The sequence below is a fragment of the Aedes aegypti genome, chromosome 3 (assembly GCF_002204515.2).
Source record: "Aedes aegypti strain LVP_AGWG chromosome 3, AaegL5.0 Primary Assembly, whole genome shotgun sequence".
In the NCBI taxonomy this organism is placed as follows: domain Eukaryota; kingdom Metazoa; phylum Arthropoda; class Insecta; order Diptera; family Culicidae; genus Aedes; species Aedes aegypti.
The window spans coordinates 166,960,006-166,984,006 of NC_035109.1; the positions used below are offsets into that span (position 1 = coordinate 166,960,006).

The 24,001-nt window shown below is 38.7% G+C and overlaps 1 protein-coding gene across 1 annotated transcript; it reads right to left on the minus strand.

Moving 5' to 3' along the window:
- Positions 1 to 7,441: 7,441 nt before the first annotated feature.
- On the minus strand, positions 7,442 to 21,356 carry LOC5563967 (NAD-dependent protein deacylase Sirt4). The gene is made up of 2 exons (XM_001648259.2): positions 20,924 to 21,356; positions 7,442 to 8,409 (listed from the first exon to the last, which is right to left on the minus strand). The coding sequence occupies exons 1-2, from the start codon at positions 21,102 to 21,104 to the stop codon at positions 7,658 to 7,660; spliced, it is 933 nt and encodes a 310-aa protein (XP_001648309.2). The 5' UTR covers positions 21,105 to 21,356; the 3' UTR covers positions 7,442 to 7,657.
- Between the last annotated feature and the right edge of the window lie 2,645 nt (positions 21,357 to 24,001).

Consider the following 24,001-nt stretch of genomic DNA (forward strand, 5'->3'; position numbering starts at 1 on the left):
AAAATATGCCACCGATCGATAGAACTGAAACATCCGACGAACAATATAGGTCGAGGCGACAAATTTTTGACTGTCTAGTGTTGTTAGTTTTTATATCCTGCAAATAAAGAATAAAATTATATGTTAATCTGTCCACAGTCCGGGAAGTCTCTCTTTTGCGCCTAGGGCAACCAGTATTTATAGCTCAGAAATCCCGTCGGTACGAACAAGTAAAAGGTACCAGAATCATAAGGAACAATTAATATAACTTGAGATAGGTAGACATGACAGTAGTGACCAATGCTACAACATCTAGACTATTCAAGACTGGAGAAAGTCCTTGGGAAATCAATGGAAGAATCATTGGGTCAGTTTTTGTAAAACTACTACAGAAAACGGTTTTTTAGGGAAGAGATTTTTAAAGTTTTACTTTTTTAAGACGGCCAGTCACTACTAGCCCTGTTGTCCCCAAGATATCATCTGAATCTAAATCCCATTTAACGGTGAAACATCTCGGAATTCAAAGATGGCCGTCACAATGGCCGACTAGTGACCCTACTCACGTTTTTAAAGGCACTAAACAGGCAAACATACCTGATCTTTTTATATTAAGCTTCCTGCTAGTGCACAAAGCCAAAATATAAAGTGCACTGTTGACGGATGCTGACGTTTAAGTGCAATCTTAGAAGTTGGATTCCAAACTGTTTCACCTTAAGAGAAAGGCTATTTTTTCTTAAGTTCGAATGAGCCTATGCATGCTATAAAAGGTTTGACTTTTACTGGGCGCCCTGTTCTCAAGTTGCCCGTGATAGAGAGCGAGACAGCACCAACACACGGCGCACAGTAAAAGTCACGAGAACAAAAGAATTTATGGCAAGTACAGAGGCTCATAGGCTAGTTTGCTCATGTCTGACTATGATGATGAAAGACACTTTCAGATCATTTGATAAGCATTCTTGATTTCCGTGGAAATTTAATCAAAATCTTATGTTGTTTCCAAATTTAGAATTTGTTTTTTTCATGGAAGTAAAACATATTTTGAAATAGGGTCCTAAAGGCCTGTCCCAATTTTAATGCCAAACGCTTAAGTTTAGGCTAAAAACACATGTTTACTCAATTTTTTAATGTTTTTCTTTTGTTTAAGTTCAAAAAACATTTTTTCAGATTTTGTCACACTCCTTAGCTTAAACTCAAATTTTGGGTGTATCTTGCTTTCCGTGTCCCTACCGAAATGTCAGATAAGAACAACCCCAGTGTTAAAACTAAATGCCCTGTGGTGTTTTTGTCGATTGAGCGAACGTCAAACATGATCAAAAATGTCAAGGTTCATTTATGGACCCAATTTTTAAATTAAAGTTTAAATATGATGTAGCCGTTATTTGAGCAGAAAAAATTGCTAAAATATTTGCAGTAACATGCTCTTTCGTGTCATTAAATAAAAACAAGATTTCATTAAACATTTTAGGACCCAATTTATCGTTAGTTTGTTTTTTGTTCTAGTGTTTCGAAGCCAAACTCTGAAATACATTCTTCGTTGCCTAAAATAAAGAATTCATCAATCATTTATGTATTTTGGAGAATTTCTTGACTGGATTTTTTCAAAACCTGGAAATATCAGAGAATTTAATTTCTGTTAATGAGTAATATTCTTATCCCAATACCTACGTTAGAATATCGAACTGAACCAGTTTATGCTGGATTCGTAGAAAAATGATGGTGCTCTACAAACACCATGAGCTTTAAAGCGTTAACTCATTAGCGGTTGCGTCTTTAGCTATCGCCAGCATAATTACGCTCATATTGCTAAGCTTAACAAGCGAGCTTTTCTCATAATACGTGTACACACTACACGATGCGTACATCCAATAGAATTGGCGCAGCTTCTCTCGAAGATGGATGTACCACAGAAGCATTAGGTATACGGCGGCTTCGAATTGAAGGAACGATTGATACGCGAAAATGCTATGTGTCACAGGCTGATATTTGCAGAAACATTTAAGCTAATCATTGATATTGAGAAGTGGTGGCAGTACTACTATGAACACCTAAACGGTGATATAGCAGACAACGAAGGCTGCACGGTAATTAACCTGAAAACAAGCGCGGAAGACGATATATATCCGGCATCAAACTTTGGACGGTTGAAAAACAACAAAGCTGCTGACATAGGCCAACTGCCCAGTGAGCTAATAAAAAGCTCCAGTTAGAGCAACATATTTTTAGTTTTGCCAAGCGTTTTATTTTTTAAGGCAAACCCGCTAAGAACCATTTTTATGGAAAAATTGCCGAAATAAAATGGAAGGATTCGACGACGGCTCGAAAAACCGAGTTTACTTAGCGTCGATTAATACTGTAGCAAAGACAACATCCTCATTGCAAAACAAAATGAATTCAGTTTCCTTGTACATCTCTACATATTAGAGTAGCAGAAGAATCTGCAACTTTATATCGCAATTATAAAAATGTTAAAAGGCATCAAATTTTGTAACGCATGTACGTTTGGCTCACACTTTTACAACAACGCTCGTTTACGCAAATCTTTCATCACATAAGGTATCCCTAAAAATCACTTATGCTTTAAAAAACGATTAAATCGTAGGCAAGTGTGTTGTCATTTTTTCACTTCGAGAAAAAATCCAAAAACTAAAAGATCCTCGACCCTCGGGATTTGAACCAACGAGCTTCAGCTTGGTCTTAATGAATAGCAAGAATAGCAACACAGTTTTTTTTACTTCGGGCGATGTTGCGCTTAAAAACCAGCGCTATATTAAAGAATCACGTAAAAACATCGCGTTATTTAAAAAAAAAAAACGACTTAAAAAAGTTTTCTTGTTTTTCGACGTTTCATGACCATACAAATAATAGAGTACAGTCAATTTTCATTAGCAATCTGAATTCAACATACCATTGTATGAAGGGCCAAAATGGAGTGTGGCGGACCCGTAAACAGAGACACTTACGCGAATCCCGAGGGAAATAGAGAATCTTCTTCCAATAATATGTTCCAACAGAAAGTATAATTAAATTAGCTATATCTGTCAAGTTATCCACGGGATGGTTTGTTATACGAAGGGCGCGTCGAATCCATTACAACTGTTGGGATAGAAGAACCCACCTACAAGGATGTTACGGTTACTGCAACCCTTGATTCCGGCTGGCACTCTACTCCATTGTCCAGCTGTAACTTCAATGATGCCCTGATGCACCCTCCCAATATCACCCATTATATGATTTAATTAAATGATTGTTATGTAGTAAAATGAAATACAACAATTTAAAGAAATCATGCAATAACTCGATGATTTAACCTATAGGGTAAATTATGTATTTTGGACAGGCTAAGGATATGTCTGCGAGCGGCGATCGAATAACTGCATTAGATAATAATATTTTATTACCTTATGTTACTTATATGTTTAATGTCCCATTGTACTTTGAGTTTCTAGGGAGCAAAAGCTTACAAACTGTAGTATTAGCTACCAAAATAGCATTTTTTGGCGGCCTGTCTGTTATACATTTCGGACACCAAATATACATTTTGGACACCCTCACGTGAATATAATTTGGACATGGACGATATCTCAATATCCATGCAATGATTTCTTCAGAAGACGATTATATCATAAAATTTTGAGAGTTTACATGTGACTTATGCATTTTTTCGCTTAACGGATGTGTATTTTAGTGATAATCAATCATTTCATTTAATGCAAGCAAATACCATCAGATCCACGAAAAACGCCTGCAAGTATGCATGTATGCGACATTCCAGTGTGTTTCATCAGATGGCTAAATTATATCAACTGAACAAAAACCATAATCTATTTTGGACATCATCTGATTTATGCCTTATATACTCATGTTAAGATTTTAGATGAACTTGGCATAAATTTTAGATTTATTTTATCATGTTGCCACGTTTAAACTTTTTATGAATGCCAATTCTGTGTGCTATTATTGCATTAAATGTATGTTCTTGAAATGCACATCCTCTTGCATTCGTAGGTTTCACAGATGTTCTGTTGATACAATTTACAATTTTGATATTTTTGAAGCCAATTTGTAATTGTTATGAAAAAGGTCTTCTTTAATAAGCAGCATAGTGTATTATTAATGCGATATATGATTTCCCTTACATATATTCCTCACCATCTCATTAGAAATGGGCATAGAACGACTACCCTGTCCAAATTATATGCATGTCCAAGTTATATACGTTACCCTAATCGTTGAATGAAAGATGATTAATATTAAATAAATAATAACAATCGTTCCAACAAGCCTGAATAAAAAACAATGACAATGTTTGTACTAAACGACGGCTTCCTGCAATTATCTATTGCTGATATGTCATGAAAAACAAAATACATTAATTAAAAATATCGTTTGCAGGTCCTGTGTCTGTAATCAATTTTTGAATTAATGTTCAAAATTAGCAACTTAGCCCATGGCTGCCATTCTCACATATTATTATGATTTGCAATCGACCTATAAAATTTAGTGAAGTGCGAACTCGATTTTGACAGCCCGGTTTTATTTTATTTTCAATATGTATATATTGGTCTCACATGTCACATCAATTTGCACAATGTGGGCGGTAACTAGACTGTAAAGGTGCAAAACGTTCGATATGTTTTTGAAAGTTTGCCGAAAAACCAAAACAAAAGCTTAGAGGAGACTTACAAAATCAGGTCTATACTGTATATGTAACAAATAAAGAATGAATCCATAAAAAGTAAATATAATGACAAAGATCCTCGCATAAAAATCAATAAGTTGTAATATGCGGTTAAGGTACTGACATCGTGGTGGTGACAAAATCAGCAATGAACTTATTTTGCGATGATGTTACCCGACAACATTCTTCGAGAAAAAATCTCGAAAACTTATTCATACAGACTCAAGTCAAAAAACTATACAAACTTACTTTATCGATCCTACGTGTTAAGCAGGCGGAATTCTACACGTACCGCTCTGTACCAACTCAACTTTTCACTTTTAGAACGTTTGATTTCCGGATTTACAAAACGACGAAAGTAACATTTTCAACTTTCGCAACCTAACCACTACTTTCGCTGCCCCGCTGTATGGAGAGACAAAGTGACTTAACCACGAATCAATACAAAACACTACTTGAGCCGATTTTACACTGGTAGAAAAACGTCGAAAGTAACTGAATGAAACGGCTTATCATTTTCTTATAATTATTTTTGTGGGAAATAATAGAAACTACCTAGTTTTTGAACGTGAGCTGAATGTATGCAAAATTTGAGCGAAGTACACGGCAAAAAATGTTTAAAAAATGATTCATTTTAAAACAGTTTTAGAAGATAGATTGTGATTTTTCCTAATTAATTTTCTCAAAACCGTATAAAAGTTACTTACGTCGATTTATTTATTTCTTACATCTTCAACTAGTGTTGCACAGATATTTACTTAAGCTAGATATTTAATTCTATGCTTATACGCAGACTTACTCAAATTGAAATCAAAGACGTCACATGTTTCGTTGAACAAACGGCAGCACATGGCCCATGGCTCGTTGTATCCATAGTTGGTGCGATGAGCTGGTTGCCACAGAAGACAGTAGTTGCGAAGGGGTCTAAAAAAGAAAATAATTTCAAAAAGTATTAGTTTTGGAGCATCTCAAATATCATCCAAAATAACCTATTTTTCGACACTATGGGGCAAGTGTGCCACCCATATGGGGCAAGACGGCCACCGAATGAACATCGCATGTTATTCTACTAGTAATGAAATTTTCTTTATTTCCTTTTGATATTACCTAAAAAGCAGACGCTAATCGATAATTTAAAAAATAATTTTAAGTTTACCGTAATAAGGTGGTGTTTTGTAACAAGGTTTAAAACATGCGTAACTCTCTATTACTCATTCGAATAACTAAAATGCTTATTTTTGTCTCCATTCAATACAATATAAGTAGAACCCTTATATTACGGCGAATATGTATAATATTGCACTGGATCAGCACTGAATAACGGTAAAATATTGATGTAGATATGTAAAACGGTACCGAATAAGCCGAAAAACATGTTATTATTGACTGTTTTGAGATAAAATCACTTTGGGGGGCAAACATGTCAGTTATTCCACTACTATACTTCAGAAACCACTACCGGTGCCTCATTTTAGTTTATTATTATGATTTTGTTGATGATGTTCACATTTTTATAATCTTCACTAATAAGTATACATTTCATCCAAACTGGATTTCGGATGTAAAACTAAATACTTTTTTCGTTCAAATGCCACAATAACTTACACATTTGAATAGTTTCACGATGTACAGTACGTTAGAAAAATCTGTTAATAATTTACCTTTTACCATGCTATTTAGTAACAACGAAATCTTATAAAAATCCACTCAAATTTGATTGTCTTTGCAAAAGTCGATGTAAATACGTGAAAAATAGAGCAATTTTAATCATATTTTGATCATTGTATAGTTAACTATAAAGGAACATATTGTTAAGCTCAAGAAGAAAATATATATTGCAGTTTTTATAAAAAGCAGGGGTGGCACACTTGCCCCTATGGCACACTTGCCCCAAAGTCCGCAACTGCTGCACCTTTGGAAAGAGTACGAAGGAAAATCTCAAGTAAAAGAAAGATTTTGGATAAGTCAATTAACATTTACATTCAAAAAAGTTGAAATTTAGCGTGACATAATTTGTGTACCATCTCTTGAGACCTGATTAAATACTAAAACACAGCGGGCCGCCTAATTATTGAGTGGTGCGGCCCGTGTCTTTTCTTTCTTTTCAGATTTCTTTACCGCCAAGTTTCAAGGAATCGTTCCTCAGAATGCCAATTATGATGTACCAATAGGCAGAGCAGAGGGCCACATCCGTTAATTATGTAAAAGTATGTTCAAAGCGGAGCAGGAACCCGAATAGAGAACAATGCTGGTAGTTGAAAAACGTTTGGCATGATGGTGGAACTAAAAGGTAATTGCTAAATATACTCAATATAACATCATTTAGGGTGATAACAGGTCTTTTTTCATGAATATCTGTTGATCAAACGTCTTCAAGTTTTTCGCACTAATACCCTTAAGCCGGAAGGATCAACCTCTCATTCATGAGTAGTCGAGGCCTTTAAATTCTTTTGTTTGAAATGCTCATTCACAAATTTTATAACACTTTCGCGGTCGGTGGGTATACTCACGATATTACGACTAATACAAAATTTATAGAATATTAATACACAAAGCGTTACGAGGGGGTGGGTGTCAGAAATGGTCATTTTGAGCGTTATGAAATATGTTAATAAATCCCGTGTAAACATATTGCTTAATGAAATGACAACGTAGGTAGTCTATACTCCGGAGAATCATTTGTCACTAGATTCAAAGAAAAACTGACTGTGAATGTTGAGCTTCGTAGCTCTTAGCAAATCCGTAGGCACCTACATATAACGTAATAAGATAAAACACTGAAAATGGTTTAAAACATTCTCAAACATTCTGTCTTTATTTGTTTAAAAGATTTTGTAATTTCCCTATTATATTTACACATATTTCAGTTATACTGATGTCATTTAGTATAATTTGCTTTTTTTGCGTGCTTCGCTGTCTCTTTAATTACAAAACAAACCTTTTTGGTAGTAATCTACCTCAAAATCATAGCTTGAGTATCTGCAACTGCAATCCAACGTTTCACTTTTTGAACAAATTCTGCATAAGTTCTCCGCATCTGGCAGAAATTTTCAGATCAGCTTTCGGATCGCCACGCGTATCTCCTATATTAACTATTGCCACAGGTAGCCCCAGCTCTTTCGCTTGAAGCACGATCCGATAGCCGGAGAAAACGGTAAGACTAGAACCGAGCACCAAAACGCCATCCGACTCGATTATCATCCGCACAACTCGCTCGATTCGTGGCATCGGAACATTGTCACCGAAGAATACAATTTCCGGTTTCAGGGCACCTCCGCACTCCGGGCAGGGAGGTATTTTGAAGTTTTCTACGTACTCCTGAGGCAGCTCTACGTCTCCATCCGGCCGCATCACCGTTGACATGTCCTCCATGTGAGGATTCATCTGATCTAATATGTTTTGGAATTCGTGCCTAGGGATATGATAATCGCATCCTTTCCCCGTTTTGCCTACACAGATTACGTTATAACCACTGCCATGAAGCTCAACGACACTCATGGAGCCTGCCTTCGTGTGAAGCTTATCGACGTTCTGGGTCACAATACCCGATATGCGTTGTTCCCGTTCTAACCTCGCCAATGTGTAATGCGTCACGTTAGGAGCAATTGCGGAAAACCTAGGCCAGCCCACGTAGTTTCGCGCCCAATAGCGTTTGCGTACGGATTCAAACTTGATGAAATCTCCATGCTGAATCGGCTTATGATTGGACCGGGCGTACAGGCCAACACCTTCCGATCGGTAATCTGGTATACCTGTAACGAACATAAAGTTTATCTAGATTACTAAGCGACTGAGATTCCATGCTTGAAAAAGATACCGAACAGGAGCCGAAAAGAGACCAAACAGGAGCAAAAATAATCCAAACTGGAACCAGGGGATAAGAGTACCTATTCATTGTGTTTTGGTTTTGGAATTACGAAAGTATTACTCGTACCATTACTAGTAACAGTTTATCTCAAGTTTTTTTTGCCTTAATTTCGTTAGAAGCTTGTTCAGACCTTTTGCCCTGAATACCTGAAGCCCGTGGTTGCTACTTCAGTATCGCCAGATCAGCTGCACTTACACAAGAAACCAACAGGATGATTGCTTGGGACTAACAGATACCCTCAGTGTATAAAGTCCTGAGAGAAAACTCTGAAGTGAACTACTGGAGATTTTCTGCGAAGAACTTCTGTAGAAATTTTTGGGAAATCTGCTAGAGTAACTACTGGAGTAATTGGTGAAGATTTGGTGGTAAAATCTATGTAGTAAATCCTGGAAGTGTCTGGGAAAATTTTAACCTTCCAGTTGTCGCGTGGTTGACTACCGTCAGAAACACCACGCTGCTGTTGTGATCGAAAAGCGAGGTTTTTTCACCAATGTTGTACAAAATACAACAGCGCGACGACTGAAGTGTTAAGCAACTAGGATTTTTTTTAAGCAGGTGAAATCAACTCACCTGTAAACAAATCTGAACTGCTACGGCAAATGAATATTACATGTTGTTAACAAAATGTTAATAAAATCCTAAATTTGTTTTACCAAATTAGGATGATAGTGTTGTCTAATAACACAGAACACCTATGTAACACAGAACCTGAATGTAATGTTTGGAATAATACTAAGCAACTAAGATTAGTTGAATATTTGAGAAATTTCTGAAAAACAATCGCGTAATAATCTCTGAAGCAGTCTTTAGAACTGCTAGATTTTTACATCTGGATTCATCTGGTAGATGTGAAAAACGGAAAAATAAGTGACTTTAGAGACACTTGAGACTTTCATTGACTTGGACATTAAGTCTCTGAAAAGGCTGAAAAGAGACATCAGATTATAATCTAATGCCCTCGACCCCTTGATGCTACATCTACCTAAATAACTTGAAACTTGATTTTTTTTACTTCAATATGTCAAAACATGATTCCTAATTATTTCTGCAAATTATTCACAGCTCATAAGCTTGTGATTCAAAATACAAAATTTTAAGTTTATTGGTGGTGGTTGGTCCCTAGTGATAAATCCTACCTCCGTTCTGGTCACGATCTTCAGATTATCGTGATTCGTCAACATTCTTATTGATAAAGTGGGGGGACAGGCTTGAAATGGGGTTTGAAAGAAAAGAATGTCAGAACAGGTATCCACCGGCGACGCCAAACGGACCAACGTAATGTGGTGTAATCTGGGATTTGTGGATTGAATACTGATATTTTTTGCCAAGCATCAATATGGGTGACTTCCGAGGATAGCGAAACGTAAGAGGGGTTATGGCAAGGTTGTGGGTTAATCCATCACATTGGGGTTGTGACTCTGTGTCTTGTCAGGAATAGGGTCTGATTGGTATTGTAGTATGCAGTTCGTAATTGATAGACAGACTTTGAGGAAAGAAGTTTTGAACGTAAGGCAGCAGCACCTTGGATCTTGGAGGGCGCAGGTCTGGAGAGTTGGGCAGCTGTTTATGCTGGGTTACATTACGTAGAAAGTGGAATCTGTTTTGCTTCGCATAAATTATGGGAAGTATTTGAAAATGGTTTCTTGTTCAGATTGTGTAACGCTAGAAAGAATCTTTAGCTCGGCGTTATATTAGGAGGTTATTATAGTGCAGGGTCGAAGAGAGGATGAATATTTGATCACTTAAACTTTACGCTGCAAGATATTCGTAGTCGTTTTTCGTTTTTTTTTTCTGATGCACAGGTATAAACAGGTACATATTTAGCCTAAATAATAAACAATCATACGCGTATCACGGAGAACAAAATATAGTGTTCGTAATCATTTTTCCGGTCAATTTAACTATATTTTAAGGTTGATTTGGAGATAACTAAAAATATAGTTGAATTGGCAGTATATTGTTAAACATAACTATACCATATAGTTCTTAACAACTATATTTTTGATTGAATTTACAAACGTCAAACGTCAAAATTTAACTATATTTTAGTTGACTTAAAGTGAATTTTATTGAGTTTACAATATTTTGCAATGTTTACTCAGCATTTTGTTCTGCTTTATCAACATCAACATCAACAACTTTATCGATCTAAAAAAAAAACATTGCAAAAATGAAAACAAAGAGCGAGTCGACAAACTTGATATGTGATCTCCTGCGTGAGAGGTGGTCATCTTAGCAGCTACACTATTCCTTGCATGTTAGAAGTAAGTAGATTTGTGAGCATGATATGGAGTCTAGGGAGGTGAATGTTTCCGAATAGTGATAACTATCAAAATTATAATTGTTAGGGCAACTTCACCGGTGGTCCAAATCCCGTGTTGGTTCCAAATTTTTGGACCACGCTCAAAATTGGAGCTTGCACCGGTGTTGCAAATAATGTTCCAATTTTATTTTATACCAGTTTTCTGGTCTATTTTTTTGGAACAGGCTAGCTGCGTGTTCTATTTTTGGTCAGATTTGGACCAAGATTTGTGCTGTTCCAAAAATGGTTTGACAAATGTTTGTTTACCAGTTCGAATGTTTCTCGCTGAAGCAGTCACAGTCTTTAATGGACCAATGCATGTGTTCACTATCTAACGTTTGAGCGGTGCCGTGTTATTTACGGGACCATGGCAACGAGTGAATACGGCACCGCTCAAACGTCGAATTAGTGAAATCGTGCATTGGTCCATTCCTACTCATTTGAGGTAAGTAAAAATAGGAACAATATTTAATTGCTGCTGTTTTTTTACAATATTTATTCCCTTTCCCGCAATAGATCTGATTGGGGAATTCGTGTTCCGGGAGGACCAGCGAGGCGGCGGCAAGCGGTCACTCCACGGCTGTCTCCAATTGATGAGTTCAAGCTAGTGACTTTCGACCTGAAACGGATGCCTCTCGGAATGCGGTGTTCTTTTCGCTTTTTGGTGTACCTTAATTAAGAAAAAGGCCAACTGGTCGCACCTCCTGATCTTCAGCTGAATGGGTTCCTGAAAATCCGGCACTTTTCGAGTGCACTGAACGACCAGCATGAGGCTAATCATCAGCACGCTGCAAACGGAAATGGAATCTCTACCAAAATGGGCCAATCATTCAACGAAGAGTACATTCACAGCTGCCTGGCCATCGCGTCGCGGTGCATATTCGGAAACATTCCTCAACTTGTGTGTCGCCTTGAGACACTCCCGAGCAAGATCCAACTGCTGCAGATCATGATCAACGCCAACAAGACTGTGGAAGGCACATCTACATGCATTCAGTGCGCCCGCACCAAGGGGCGAGATTGCGCCAGAAGCACCACCGGGGACGTTCTCCATAAATTGCTCCGAAGATTGCCTCCATCAATTCTTCCGGGAATTAGCTCCAGGAATTCCTCCGGTGAATTTTACCAAGAATCCCTCCAGGGATTTCGTCCAAAAATTCATCCGAAGATATCCTCCAAGAATTTCACCGGGGATTTTCTCCTAGAATTCCACCGGGGATTTCATTAAGCAATTTCTGTGGGGTTTTTCTTCAGAAATTTCTTCGGAGATATTTTTAGAGAATTTTTCCGGAGTTTTTCTCCAGGAATTTTTCTGGGAATTTGCACAAAGAATGTCTCCTGAGATTTCCTCCAGGGATTCCTCCGGAGATTTAAAAGATTCCTCCGGGGATATTCCCAAGAACTCGGGGATTTTTGTCAGGAATTCCTCAGGAGATTTTCAGTAGCAGTTTCTCCCATAATTTCCTCCAGAAACTCCTCTGACCAAATGCTCCAGGAATTAATCCTGGAATACCTCTAGGAATTCCTCAGAGGATTTTCTCCAGGAATTCCTCAGGGGCTTTCCAAAAGCAATTCCTCTGGGAATTTCGTCCAGAAATCCCTCTGGGGATTTAGTTCTGAAATTCTTCTGGGGATTTCGTCCAGATTCTCCGGATATTTCATTAAGAAATTTTTCACGGGATTTTCTCAAGAAATTCCTTGGGAAATTTTTCAGAGAATTTCTCCGGAATTTTTCTGGGAATTGCACCAGGAGTTTCTCAGGAGATTTACTCCAGTAATTCCTCCTTGGATTTCCTTCAGAGATTTTTTCAAAGAAATCCGTCCAGGAATTCTTCCGGGGATTTAGCCCAGGAATTCTTTCAGTGATATAGGGACTTTTTCCGGGGGGTTTCTTTAGTCCTCTGGAGGGCTTTTATATTCTGGCGATTTGCTCCAGGAATAAATCCGGAGATTTTTTTTCCAAGATATCCTCCGGGGATTTCCAATAGCCATTCCTCCAGGGATATTAAGAAGTTTTTCCGAGGATTTTCTCTAGAAATTTCTTCGTGTTTTTTATCAGAAATTTTATCCGGAGATTTACTCCAAAAATTCCCATGAGAATTGAACCAGGAATTTCTTCGGAAATTTACTATAGGAATTTCTTCAGGATTTTCTCCGGGGGTTTCCTCTAGAAATTCCGCCAGAAATTCCTCCGGGGTTTCCTCCGGAAATTTCAAGAACTTTACCGGGGATTTTCTCTGGTGATCCCTCAGGGGATTTCGTCCAAGAATTCTTCTGGGGAATTCATCCAAAAATTCTTCTGGGGATTTCATCCAGAAGTTCTTCCGGGGATTTCCTACAGGAATAATTTCGAAGATTTTATTAAGAAGGTTTTTTTCCAGGGTTTCTTTGCAGGAACTCCTCTAGAGGTATTTTATATTCTGGCGATTTGCTCCAGGAATTATTCCGGAGATTTTTTCAAAGATATTCTCCGGGGAATTTCTTCAGGAATTCGTCAGGGGATTTCCAATAGCAATTCCTTCAGGCATATTAAGAAGTTTATCCGAGGATTTTCCCCAGAATTTCCTTCGTGTTTTTTTTTTCAGAGATTTTATCCGGAGATTTCCTCCAAAATTTCACTAGTGAGTTGTACCAGGAATTTCTTCGGAAATTTACTCCAGGAATTTCTTCAGGATTTCCTCCGGGGGTTTTCTCCAGATATTCCTCCGGGGATTTCCTTCGGAAATTTCAAGAATCTTTCCAGAGATTTTTCCCGGTGATCATTCAGGGGATATCGTCCAAGAATTCCTCTGGGGTTTCGTCCAGAAATTCTTCCGAGGATTTCCTACAGGAATTCCTCCTGAGATTTCCTTAAGAAATTTCTCCAGGGATTTTCTCCAGAGATTCCTTCGGTGATTTTCCAGTGATTTTATCTGGAGATTTTCTCCAGAGTCCATGCATTTCTCCGGAGATTTCTTTCAGGGATTTCTTGCAGGAACTCCTCTAGAGACCTTTTATATTCTGGCGATTTGCTCCAGAAATTATTTTGGAGATTTCTTCCAAGATATTCTCCGGGGAATTTCTTCAGAAATTCCTCAGGGGATTTCCAATAACAATTCCTCCAGGGATATTAGGAAATTCCTCCGAGGATTTTCTCCAGAAATTCCTTCATATATATTTTTAGAGATTTTATCCGGAGATTCCTCCAGAATTTCCCTGGAGAATTGAACCAGGAATTTCTCCGGAAATCCACTCCACGATTTCCTTCGGGGGTTGTCTCTGGAAATTTCGCCAGAAATTCCTCCGGAGATTTCCTCCGGAAATTTCAACTTTACCGGGGATTTTCTCTGGTAATCCCTTACTGAATTTCGTCCAAGAATTCCTCTGGAGATTCCTTCTAAGAATTTCTCTGGGGATTTCGTCCAGAATTCCTCCTGGGATTTCCCTAAGAAATTCCTCCGGGGATTTTCTCCAGAGATTTTTTCAAGAATTTATCCGGAGATTCCCTGGAGACTTGAATCAGGAGTTTCTTCGAAAATTAACTACAGGAATTTCTTCAGGATTTCCTCCGGGGGTGTTCTCGGGAAATTTCAAGAACTTTACCGAGGATGGTAATCCCTCAGGGTATTTCGTCCGAGAATTCTTCCGGGGATTTCCTACAGGAATAATTTCAAAGATTTTATTAAGAAATTCCTCCGGCGATTTTCTCCAGAGATTCCTTCGGTATTTTCCAGAGAATTTATCTGAAGTTTTTCTCCAGGAGTTTCTCCAGAACTTCCTCCGGACTCCTGGATTTCTTCCAGGGGTTTGGTTTCTTGCAGGAACTCCTCTAGAGGCCTTTTATATACTGGCGATTTGCTCCAGGAATTATTCCGGAGATTTTTTCCAAGATATCCTCTGGAGAATTTCTTCAGGAATTCCTAAGGGGATTTCCAATAGCAGATCCTCCAGGGATATTAAGAAATTCCTCCGAGGATTTTCCTCAGATTTTTTTTTTCAGAGATTTTATCCGGAGATTTCCTCCAAAATTTCCCTGGTGAGTTGAACCAGGAATTTCTTCGGAAATTTACTATAGGAATTTCTTCGGAAATTTACTCCAGGAATTTCTTCGGAAATTTACTCCAGGAATTTCTTCAGGATTCCCTTCGGGGGTTTTCTCTAGATATTCCTCCAGGGATTTTCTCTGGTGATCCCTTAGGGGATTTCGTCCAAGAATTCCTCTGGGGATTTCGTCCAGAAATTCTTCCGAGGATTTCCTACAGGAATTGCTCCTGAGATATCCTTAAGAAATTCCTCCGGGGACTTTCTCCAGAGATTCCTTCGGTGAATTTTCAAGAGAATATATCTGGAGTTTTTCTCTGGGAATTTCTCCAGAACTTCCTCCCTGAATTTCTCCGGAGATTTCTTGCAGGAACTCCTCTAGAGGCCTTTTATATATTCTGGCGATTCGCTCCAGAAATTATTCTGGAGATTTCTTCCAAGATATCCTCCGGGTAATTTCTTCAGAAATTCCTCAGGGGATTTCCAATAGCAATTTCTCCAGGGATATTAGGAAATTCCTCCGAGGATTTTCTCCAGAAATTCCTTCGTATTTTTTTCAGAGATTTTATCCGGAGATTCCTCCAGAATTTCCCTGGAGAATTGAACCAGGAATTTCTCCGGAAATTTACTCCAGAAATTTTTCCAGGATATTCTCCGGGGGTTTTCTCTGGAAATTCCTCCGGGGATTTCCTCCGGAAATTTCAACAACTTTAGGGATGGTACATAAATTATGTCGCGCTAAATTTCAACTTTCTCGACCCCCTCCCCCCCTTTGTCACACTTTTTGTATGAGTCCTCCGAAAAATTTGTAAGGCTTGTCACACTTGGCTCAACCACCTCCCCCCCCCCCCTTGGAGCGTGACGTAATTTGTGCATGATCCATTACCGGAGAATGTCTCTGGTAATCCCTCACTAAATTTCGTCCAAGAATTACTCTGGGGATTTCGTAGAAGAATTCCTCTGGGGATTCCGTCCAAGAATTCCTCTGGGGATTTCGTCCTGAAATTCTTACGGGGATTTACTACAGGAATTCCTCCTGAGATTTCCTTTAGACATTTCTCCGGGGATTTTCTCCAGAGATTCCATCGGTGATTTTTCCAAAGAATTTATCTGGAGTTTTTCTCCAGGAGTTTCCGGAACTGCGTCCGGAGATTTCTTCCTGGGATTTCTTGCAGGAACTCTTATAGAGGATTTCTCGGTGGATTTCCAATACTAATTCCGCCAGGGATATTAAGAAATTCCTCCGAGAATTTTCTCTAGAAATTCCTTCGTATTTTTTTTTTCAAAGATTTTATTCGGAGATTCCTCCAGAATTTCCCTGGAGACTTGAACCGGGAATTTCTTCGGAAATTTACTACAGAAATTTCTTCAGGATTTCCTCCGGGAGTGTTCTCTAGAAATCCCTCCGGAAATTTCAAGAACTTTACCGAGGATTTTCACTGGTAATGCCACAGGGTATTTCGTCCAAGAATTCCTCTGAGGATTTCTTCCAGAAATTCTTCCGGGGATTTCCTACAGGAATCATTCCGAATATTTTATTAAGAAATTCCTCCGGCGATTTTCTCCAGAGATTTCTTCGGTGAATTTTCCAGAGAATTTATCTGGAGTTTTTTTCCAGGAGTTTCTCCGGCACTTCCTCCGAATTCCTGGATTTCTTCCAGGGATTTCTTGCAGGAACTCCTCTAGAGGCCTTTCATATTCTGGCGATTTGCTCCAGGAATTATTCCGAAGATTTTTTCCAATATATCTTCCGGGTATTTCTTCAGGAATACCTAAGGGGATTTCCAATAGCAATTCCTCCAGGGATATTAAGAAATTTCAAGAATCTTTCCGGGGATTTTCTCTGGTGATCCCACAGAGTATTTCGTCCAAGAATTCCTCTGGGGATTTCTTCCAGAAATTCTTCCGGGGATTTCTTACAGGAATTCCTCCTGAGATTTCCTTAAGAAATTCCTCCGGGGATTTTCTCCAGAGATTCCTTCGGTGATTTTTCCAAAGAATTTATCTGGAGTTTTTCTCCAGAACTTCCTCCATAAATTTCTCTGGAGATTTCTTGCAGGAACTTCTCTAGAGGCCTTTTATATATTCTGGCGATTTGCTCCAGGAATTATTCCGGAGATTTTTTCCAAGATATTCTCCGGAGAATTTCTTCCGAAATTCCTCAGGAGATTTCCAATAGCAATTCCTCCAGGGATATAAAGAAATTCCTCCGAGGATTTTACCCAGAAATTCCTTCGTTTTTTTTAGAGATTTTATCTCGAGATTCCTCCAGAATTTCCCTGGAGAATTGAACCAGGAATTCCTCAGGAAACTTATTCCAGGAATTTCTTCAGGATTTTCTCCGGGGTTTTTTTTCTGGAAATTCCACCAGAAATTACTCCGGGGATTTCCTCCGGAAATTTCAAGAACTTTCCGGAAATTTACTCCAGGAATTTATTCAGGATATCCTCCGGAGTTGTTCTCCAGAAATTCCTCCAGGGAATTCCCCCGAAAATTTTGACAACTTTACCGAGGATTTTCTCTGGTAATACCTCAGGGTGTTTCGTCCAAGAATTCCTCTGGAGATTTCTTCCGGGGATTTCCTACAGGAATAATTCCAAAGATTTTATTAAGAAATATCTCCGGCGATTTTCTCCAGAGATTCCTTCGATTATTTTTCAGAGAATTTATCTGGAGTTTTTCTCCAGGAGTTTCTCCGGAACTTCCTCGGAATTCCTGAATTTCTTGCAGGAACTCCTCTAGAAGCCTTTTATATTCAGGCGATTTTCTCCAGGAATTATTCCGGAGATTTTTTCCAAGATATCCCTCGAGGATTTTCCCCAGAATTTCCTTCGTTTTTTTTTCAGAGATTTTATCCGGAGATTTCCTCCAGAATTTCCCTGGAGAACCAGAAATTTCTTCGGAAATTTACTCCAGAAATTTCTTCAGGATTTCCTCCGGGGGTTTTCTCTATATATTCCTCCGGGGATTTCTTTCGGAAATTTCAAGAATCTCTCCGGGGATTTCCTCTGGTGATCCCTCAGGGGATTTCATCCAAGAATTCCTCTGGGGATTTCGTCCAGAAATTCTTCCGGGGATTTACTACAGGAATTCCTCCTAAAATTTCCTTAAGAAATTTCTCCAGGGATGTTTACTCTCACTAACCATCTCATTTTTATGTCAGACAAAAGTTCTTTATCCATTACTTTCGAGTTAAGCCGGCTCAAGTCCAATCCAAATTTAGTCCAAACAAAATCAAATCCAATCCAATCCAAACCCAATCCGAATCTAAATCCAAATCTAATCCAATCCATTCCAATCCAAAACCAATCCAATTCCAATCAAAATCCCATCAAAATCCAGTTCGAATCCATTTCAATCCAACACCAATCGAAATCAATTTCAATCCAATACCAATCCAAATACAGTTCAAATCCAATCGAAATCCATGCCAAATTTCATCAAAACCCAATCCATGTCAAATTCGAGTCCATTTCAACATCGATTCAACCCAAATTCCATCAAAAGCCAATCCGAATCCATTTCAATCCAACACCAATCCAAATCCATTCCAAAGCCAAGCCAAATTTCACCAAAATTCAATCCATATCAAATTCTAGTCCATTTCTACATCTATCCGATTCGAATTCAATCAAAATCCAGTTCCAACCCAATCCAATTTATTCCAAATCTAATCCAATCCAAATCCAATCCAAATTCAATCCAAATTCAGTCCAAATCCAATCCAAATCCAATCTAATTCCGAATCCATTTCAATCCGACACCAATCCAAATCCAATTAAATCCCATCAAAATCCAATCCATATCAAATTCAAGTCCATTTCAATTTCGATCCAATCCAAATTCATTTAAAATCCTGTTCCAATCCAATTCAAATCAAATCTAAATCAAATCTAAATCCAATCCAAATCCAAACCAAATCCAATCAAATCCAAATCAAATCCAAATTCAATCCAAATCCAATCTAAATCCGAATCGATTGCAATCCAATACGTTTTTTTGGGAAATTTCATTAAGAAATTCCTTCTGTATTTCCTCCAGGAATTTCTTCGGAAATTTCAAGAATTTCTCCGAAGTTATCCCCCAAGAACTCTTCCGGACATTTTCTCCAGGAATTTTTCAGGGGAATTCCAGTAGCATTTCGTTCAGGACTCCGCCTGGAATTCCTTCGGAACTCCACCGAGAATGCCTCGAAATTTCTCCATTCGGGAATAAGTGGGAGTTCCACTGGAAATTCACCAGAAGCTCCGGAGTTTTTTCCCGGAATTTTTCCGTAGTTTATTCAAGAATTCAACCGTACCTCCTTCAGGAATTTCCCTGCGAGTTACTCCAAGAAACCCGCTGGCAGTTTTCTACCGAATTCTACCCAGGAGTTCCTCAAAAATTCTTATCGGGAGTTCCATCGAGAATTCCTAAGTCCGTCTCCTAGGTTAGAGTTCCTCCGGAAATTATTCGATAAGTTCCACTACACGCCAAGAATCCCAGGATGGATGAACTCTTAATTTCTACAGAAATCCCTCCAGGGATTCAGCTGGAATTTCACTTTGTTCAATCATCACCAACATGTTTGTTTTTGTGATCACGTTCGAAATGGATCGGAAAAAAATACAACACCGGTGCATGCTCGTGTGGTTTGGTCTATTTTTACTGGTCTAATTAATTTTGACAGGTCCATTTTTGGAATATATTTGGAACAAAAAATAGACCACCGGTGAAGTTGCCCTTATAAGTACAAGTGGATAGCTCAATCAAAGAAGTGTGTGTATTTGATTTGACGTCAATTTAGTGTTAGCGTAAGTTAATTTTATTTCGAAACAACTATTTGTGCGTAAGTAAAAGTAATTGACAGGATTGTAATCTTAACATACAGATATTCTTCTGCGTGTAGAGCCTACGGGTCATGAAGTTAGGATTGAAATCAAAATAATATTGCGCATTTCTTTCACACCACAGGATTATCGCAGAAGTTTTTACATGTGCGGAGGTGCCGGTAGAGGTGCGCGATTGCTTCGAGTCGGGTCGGTGTTTTCAGCGGACTCATATTTCGCAAATCGAAGAATGAGTGCTCTGAGGGCATCAACATGATTCGATGCGGTCTCACACTTTTATTTGTGCTTTTGCACTTGTCTTATTAAATAGGAATACTTTGTGTTAGGGAAAGTGGAGGAGAATAAATTATGATTTATTAGAATTTTCTAATAGAGGCAGAGTTCACATGTTACTTAGGTATTTGAAAGCAAATGAGAACCACATTAAATAATAGATAAACACTAATGCTCATATTTTTATATTTTTATATTTTTCATTTCATCACGGTCCTCATTGCCCGAGCTGAGTCGACAAAACTCGAGGTGGATAGAATCGACGGAACTACGATACGGAAAAGAAACAGATGAGAAACTATCGATACATTTATTCAACTATAAAAATCACGTTTTAACGTAATAACTTTATTTCTTTCTTCTCGTTCCAGCAATCCAACAGCCAAACCATTTCTACTATCTTTTCATTTCCTCTTCGTTACATTTATAGTCCCTCTGGTACTGAATCGAATGGCGCATTCCGCTTTTATTAGCGCTGCCTTTGCTGTACGTTGAGCATGGTGTCGGAGGTGGTGTGCTCTGTAGAACATCTGATGTGCTACACGGCACGCTACTTCCGACATTTTGTTTGGTGTGCGGGATGGGCAGTGCTGGTGATGAGGTGGAGGGCGCTTTTCGGTTTAGTGGCAGAGGGACTATATCTATTTAATGTATCTGAAACTTGTGGGACCGCTTTTATTCCGGCGCCTGCTTGTGGAAGAACCCGGTGTGCTAAACGGTATAGGACATGTTAACGGGGGAGGCTTCGTAGGTCCTCACCCAGCCCGTGTCTAGATTGGCGGATAATTGTCTGCCAGGGTGTGGATTGAGCAATTACAATTACAAATTATTCACAGCTCATAAGCTTGTGATTCAAAATACAAAATTTTAAGTTTATTGCTCAATCATATTTTCTGCGACTAACCATCACCTTGTAAAATGGTCATATTTTTAAAGTTAAGGGTACGAGCTAAGAATTCGATTTCAAGTCCAACCTGACTCCGTAGAGATCCCGGCTCCGGTCAGCACCAGAATGTGTGGTTTATCCTCGAGAAATTTCTCCAGCCGATGAAGATCACTTTCCAAGGCGGGTTCGTGAGCTGGTACGAATTTCGACTTGGAACTAAACGATGCTCGTGCACCAAATAACCACCGGGGGGTTTTCAGCAGTTGCATTTTGGCTGAATGTAACGCGCAATCGAACCGGAAAAATAAAAGTTTTAAAATCGCGCTGGACGATTACCGAATCCTTGTTACATTCACTCACAATAGCTGTGTTCAATGACTTTGATCGAACTTGCTCGGGGTTGGTTGTACTAGCTCGTATTTTTTGTCAACAAATAACTGTCAAAGCTACTTCGAGCAACTCCAAGCTGCTTTCTCAATGAACGCTCTTTTTACTCTTTTTACTAATTTACCGGAATTCCACGTGAAAAAAAATTCGCGCACTTAACAATCCGTATCGCTTCGGAATTTTGCTTTTTTTCTCAATGTTTACGTTTTAAACGTCAAAAACACGAGCTACTGCGAGCTGGTTGAACTAGCTCGGACTCTAGCTTCCAACCTGTTTCGAGCGACTCGGAGTTGGTTGGACTCGGCTCAATGAACACAAACCCGAGCGACTCGAAGTAGGTTGGAGTGGCTCAATGAACACCAAAAGCTGACTCGCAAGTGGTTGCAACCAAGTTCGAGCAGCTCGTTGAACACAGCTAATATTTACAAGTTGGGGCTTTAAAGCTGTTGATGTTTCCATGGGTTTTGTTTGAGAGCAAGAGAGAGGGGAATATTAAAGTTTTGCTTGTTTCTCACAATCGTTGACAGTTTCGAACGAAATTTTTCGTAGGTGCGAGGGAGAAAGACAAACTTTAAAATATGATGATAAAAAAACAAAGAATGAAAACAAAAATGTATTTTAAGTCAGCCCTTTTCACGGAAAAACTTATTAACCAAAAGTGAGCTTATTTATATATTTTACCCAGAGTGGATATAAGAGTGGCGTCAATGTCAAAATTGGAACAGCGACGAACTGTCATATTAACCCTTTGGGGTCTGATTTGTTTAAGAACTATTATACAGTTTTTTGAACGCCTTTCAATTCGCGTCTACGAAGGTAATTACCACAGTTGACCCTATGCGTGAAGCTCCGATTATTTTACATGGCAAAGCATAGGAAGTCAATTTTCAAATGCTTCTAAAAAATTCAAAACACTTTTTAATTAAATTCTGTTAAGTGTACGGGGTTAGACTATTGATCAACTATAGAATCAGCAGCATATTGAGAAAAAAATATATAAAACTCAAAGTTATATGCCTATGATGTAGCCCATCAAAAGTATATCAACATATACTGAAAAGATTTTAAATAACTATTGTTGTTAATTTTATATGAGCATTTGAAATTTCGCTTCCTATACCATGCCGGGTAAAATTTTCGACGCTTCACGCATCGAGCAAACTTTTCCCAGATGGCAGCACCGTACCTTCGTACACTCGAATAGTTTTGGTGCTCAAAATGCTAAACATAACAAGAAATGATGACAAATATTTTTTTGGGAGGTGCTAGGTCTTCCAAACTGCTCTTGAGTTCATAACTTGAAGTCTATGCTTGTAATAACAACCTTGTTCATCATACAAAGTGATGAACTGTAATCTACCGTATATTCTGAACCTTCCGAGTGTTCAACCAATATTATCAGATCATTTCGAATGTTCTAGATTATCTAACTTGTCGGGATGTTCAGTACATAAGAGTTACAACGCGATGAGAGTCAGGATTTAGTGGTAATAAATTAATAACCACGAAACAAAGCACTTCCGAAACATGGTGTATTCGACAAAGTTTCCAGTAATAATTAGCGACATCTATTGGGAAGCATCCATAAATTATGTCACGTAAAAATATACTATTTTCAACCCCCTGCTTTTCACCTTTTGTTTGAGAACTATTTGTGAAAACGTCAGTAGAGTCTAAATGCGTAAACGAGTAGAAACACGTTTTGAATGTATGTGTTTGTCGACGAATCTTCTTTTTTCTTGACATATCGTTCCCACTGGAAGGAAGCTGGCTTCTCAGCTTAGTGTTAGTTTAGCACTTCCACATTTATTACCTGAGATCTTTCTCAGCTAATGACCTTTTTGCATGGATATATCGTGTGGCAGGCATGCGCCCATACTCTGTGCCCAAGGAAGTCAAGACTCTTTCCTTTACGAAAAGATCCGGTAATCGTCATACAAATCTCGAGCTCTACTTCTTTTTTGCAATCGTGCAACACGATTATCCGTGTAGAGGCGTCACTACTGTACTGTCACAGACAAACAGACGTAATACTCTTGAGAAGCTCATGGTACATGCGTTTAACGATGAATTTGAATCCTTATAAACGAATCATTCTATTGATATTTACTCCTCTTTATTGATGTTAATCAAACCCTAGCAGCAAACCATGCGACCAGAGCCGACCCCCAGGTTCACAGATTTCGATTGGTTATGTAAGCGAAAACAACTGCTGTTACGAACTAGGCTACGACTGTAGATTTCAGGGACTGCTGCAGGGCATTGCGGATGACCCTGAGTATCTCAAAAGTATTTAGCAATACCATTTGATCACACGGAAAGTTCAGTGAACCTGGTAGATTCTTCTTCTTCTTCTTGGCGTAACGTCCCCACTGGGACAAAGCCTGCTCCTCAGCTTAGTGTTCTTTGAGTACTTCCACAGTGTGGCAGGCACGAAGATAAAGGGTGTCCACGATGAAATTGCCACACACAAAATTGATTTGCAAAATTCGAGTTTTCATCCGATTGCCATCAAATTTTCAGGGATTGAGAAATAACTATTAAACTTCATTTTACCATTTTACTCGTATTTTATTAACAGTCCATACGGAAATGCCCACACCTTGGCCTTAACTCCTGCCATGAGATTCTGCACAACCTGTGAATCAACCGTTTTTTGCATGTGAACCCATACTTTCTTCAGTTCCTCGACTGTCTTCACTACCTTAGGTCGTTTACACACTTAATTTCCGAAATCGACTTCGGTAAAACGGATTGCCGAGAATCCAACAGCCGAATC

Excerpts from the sequence above, each read along its gene's own strand:
- LOC5563967 (XM_001648259.2), bottom strand. The coding sequence starts at position 21,104 with ATGCAACTGCTGAAAACCCCCCGGTGGTTATTTGGTGCACGAGCATCG. Across the intron at positions 8,410-20,923 it reads CGGGATCTCTACGGAGTCAG|GTATACCAGATTACCGATCG; the intron begins GTTGGACTTGAA and ends TGTTCGTTACAG.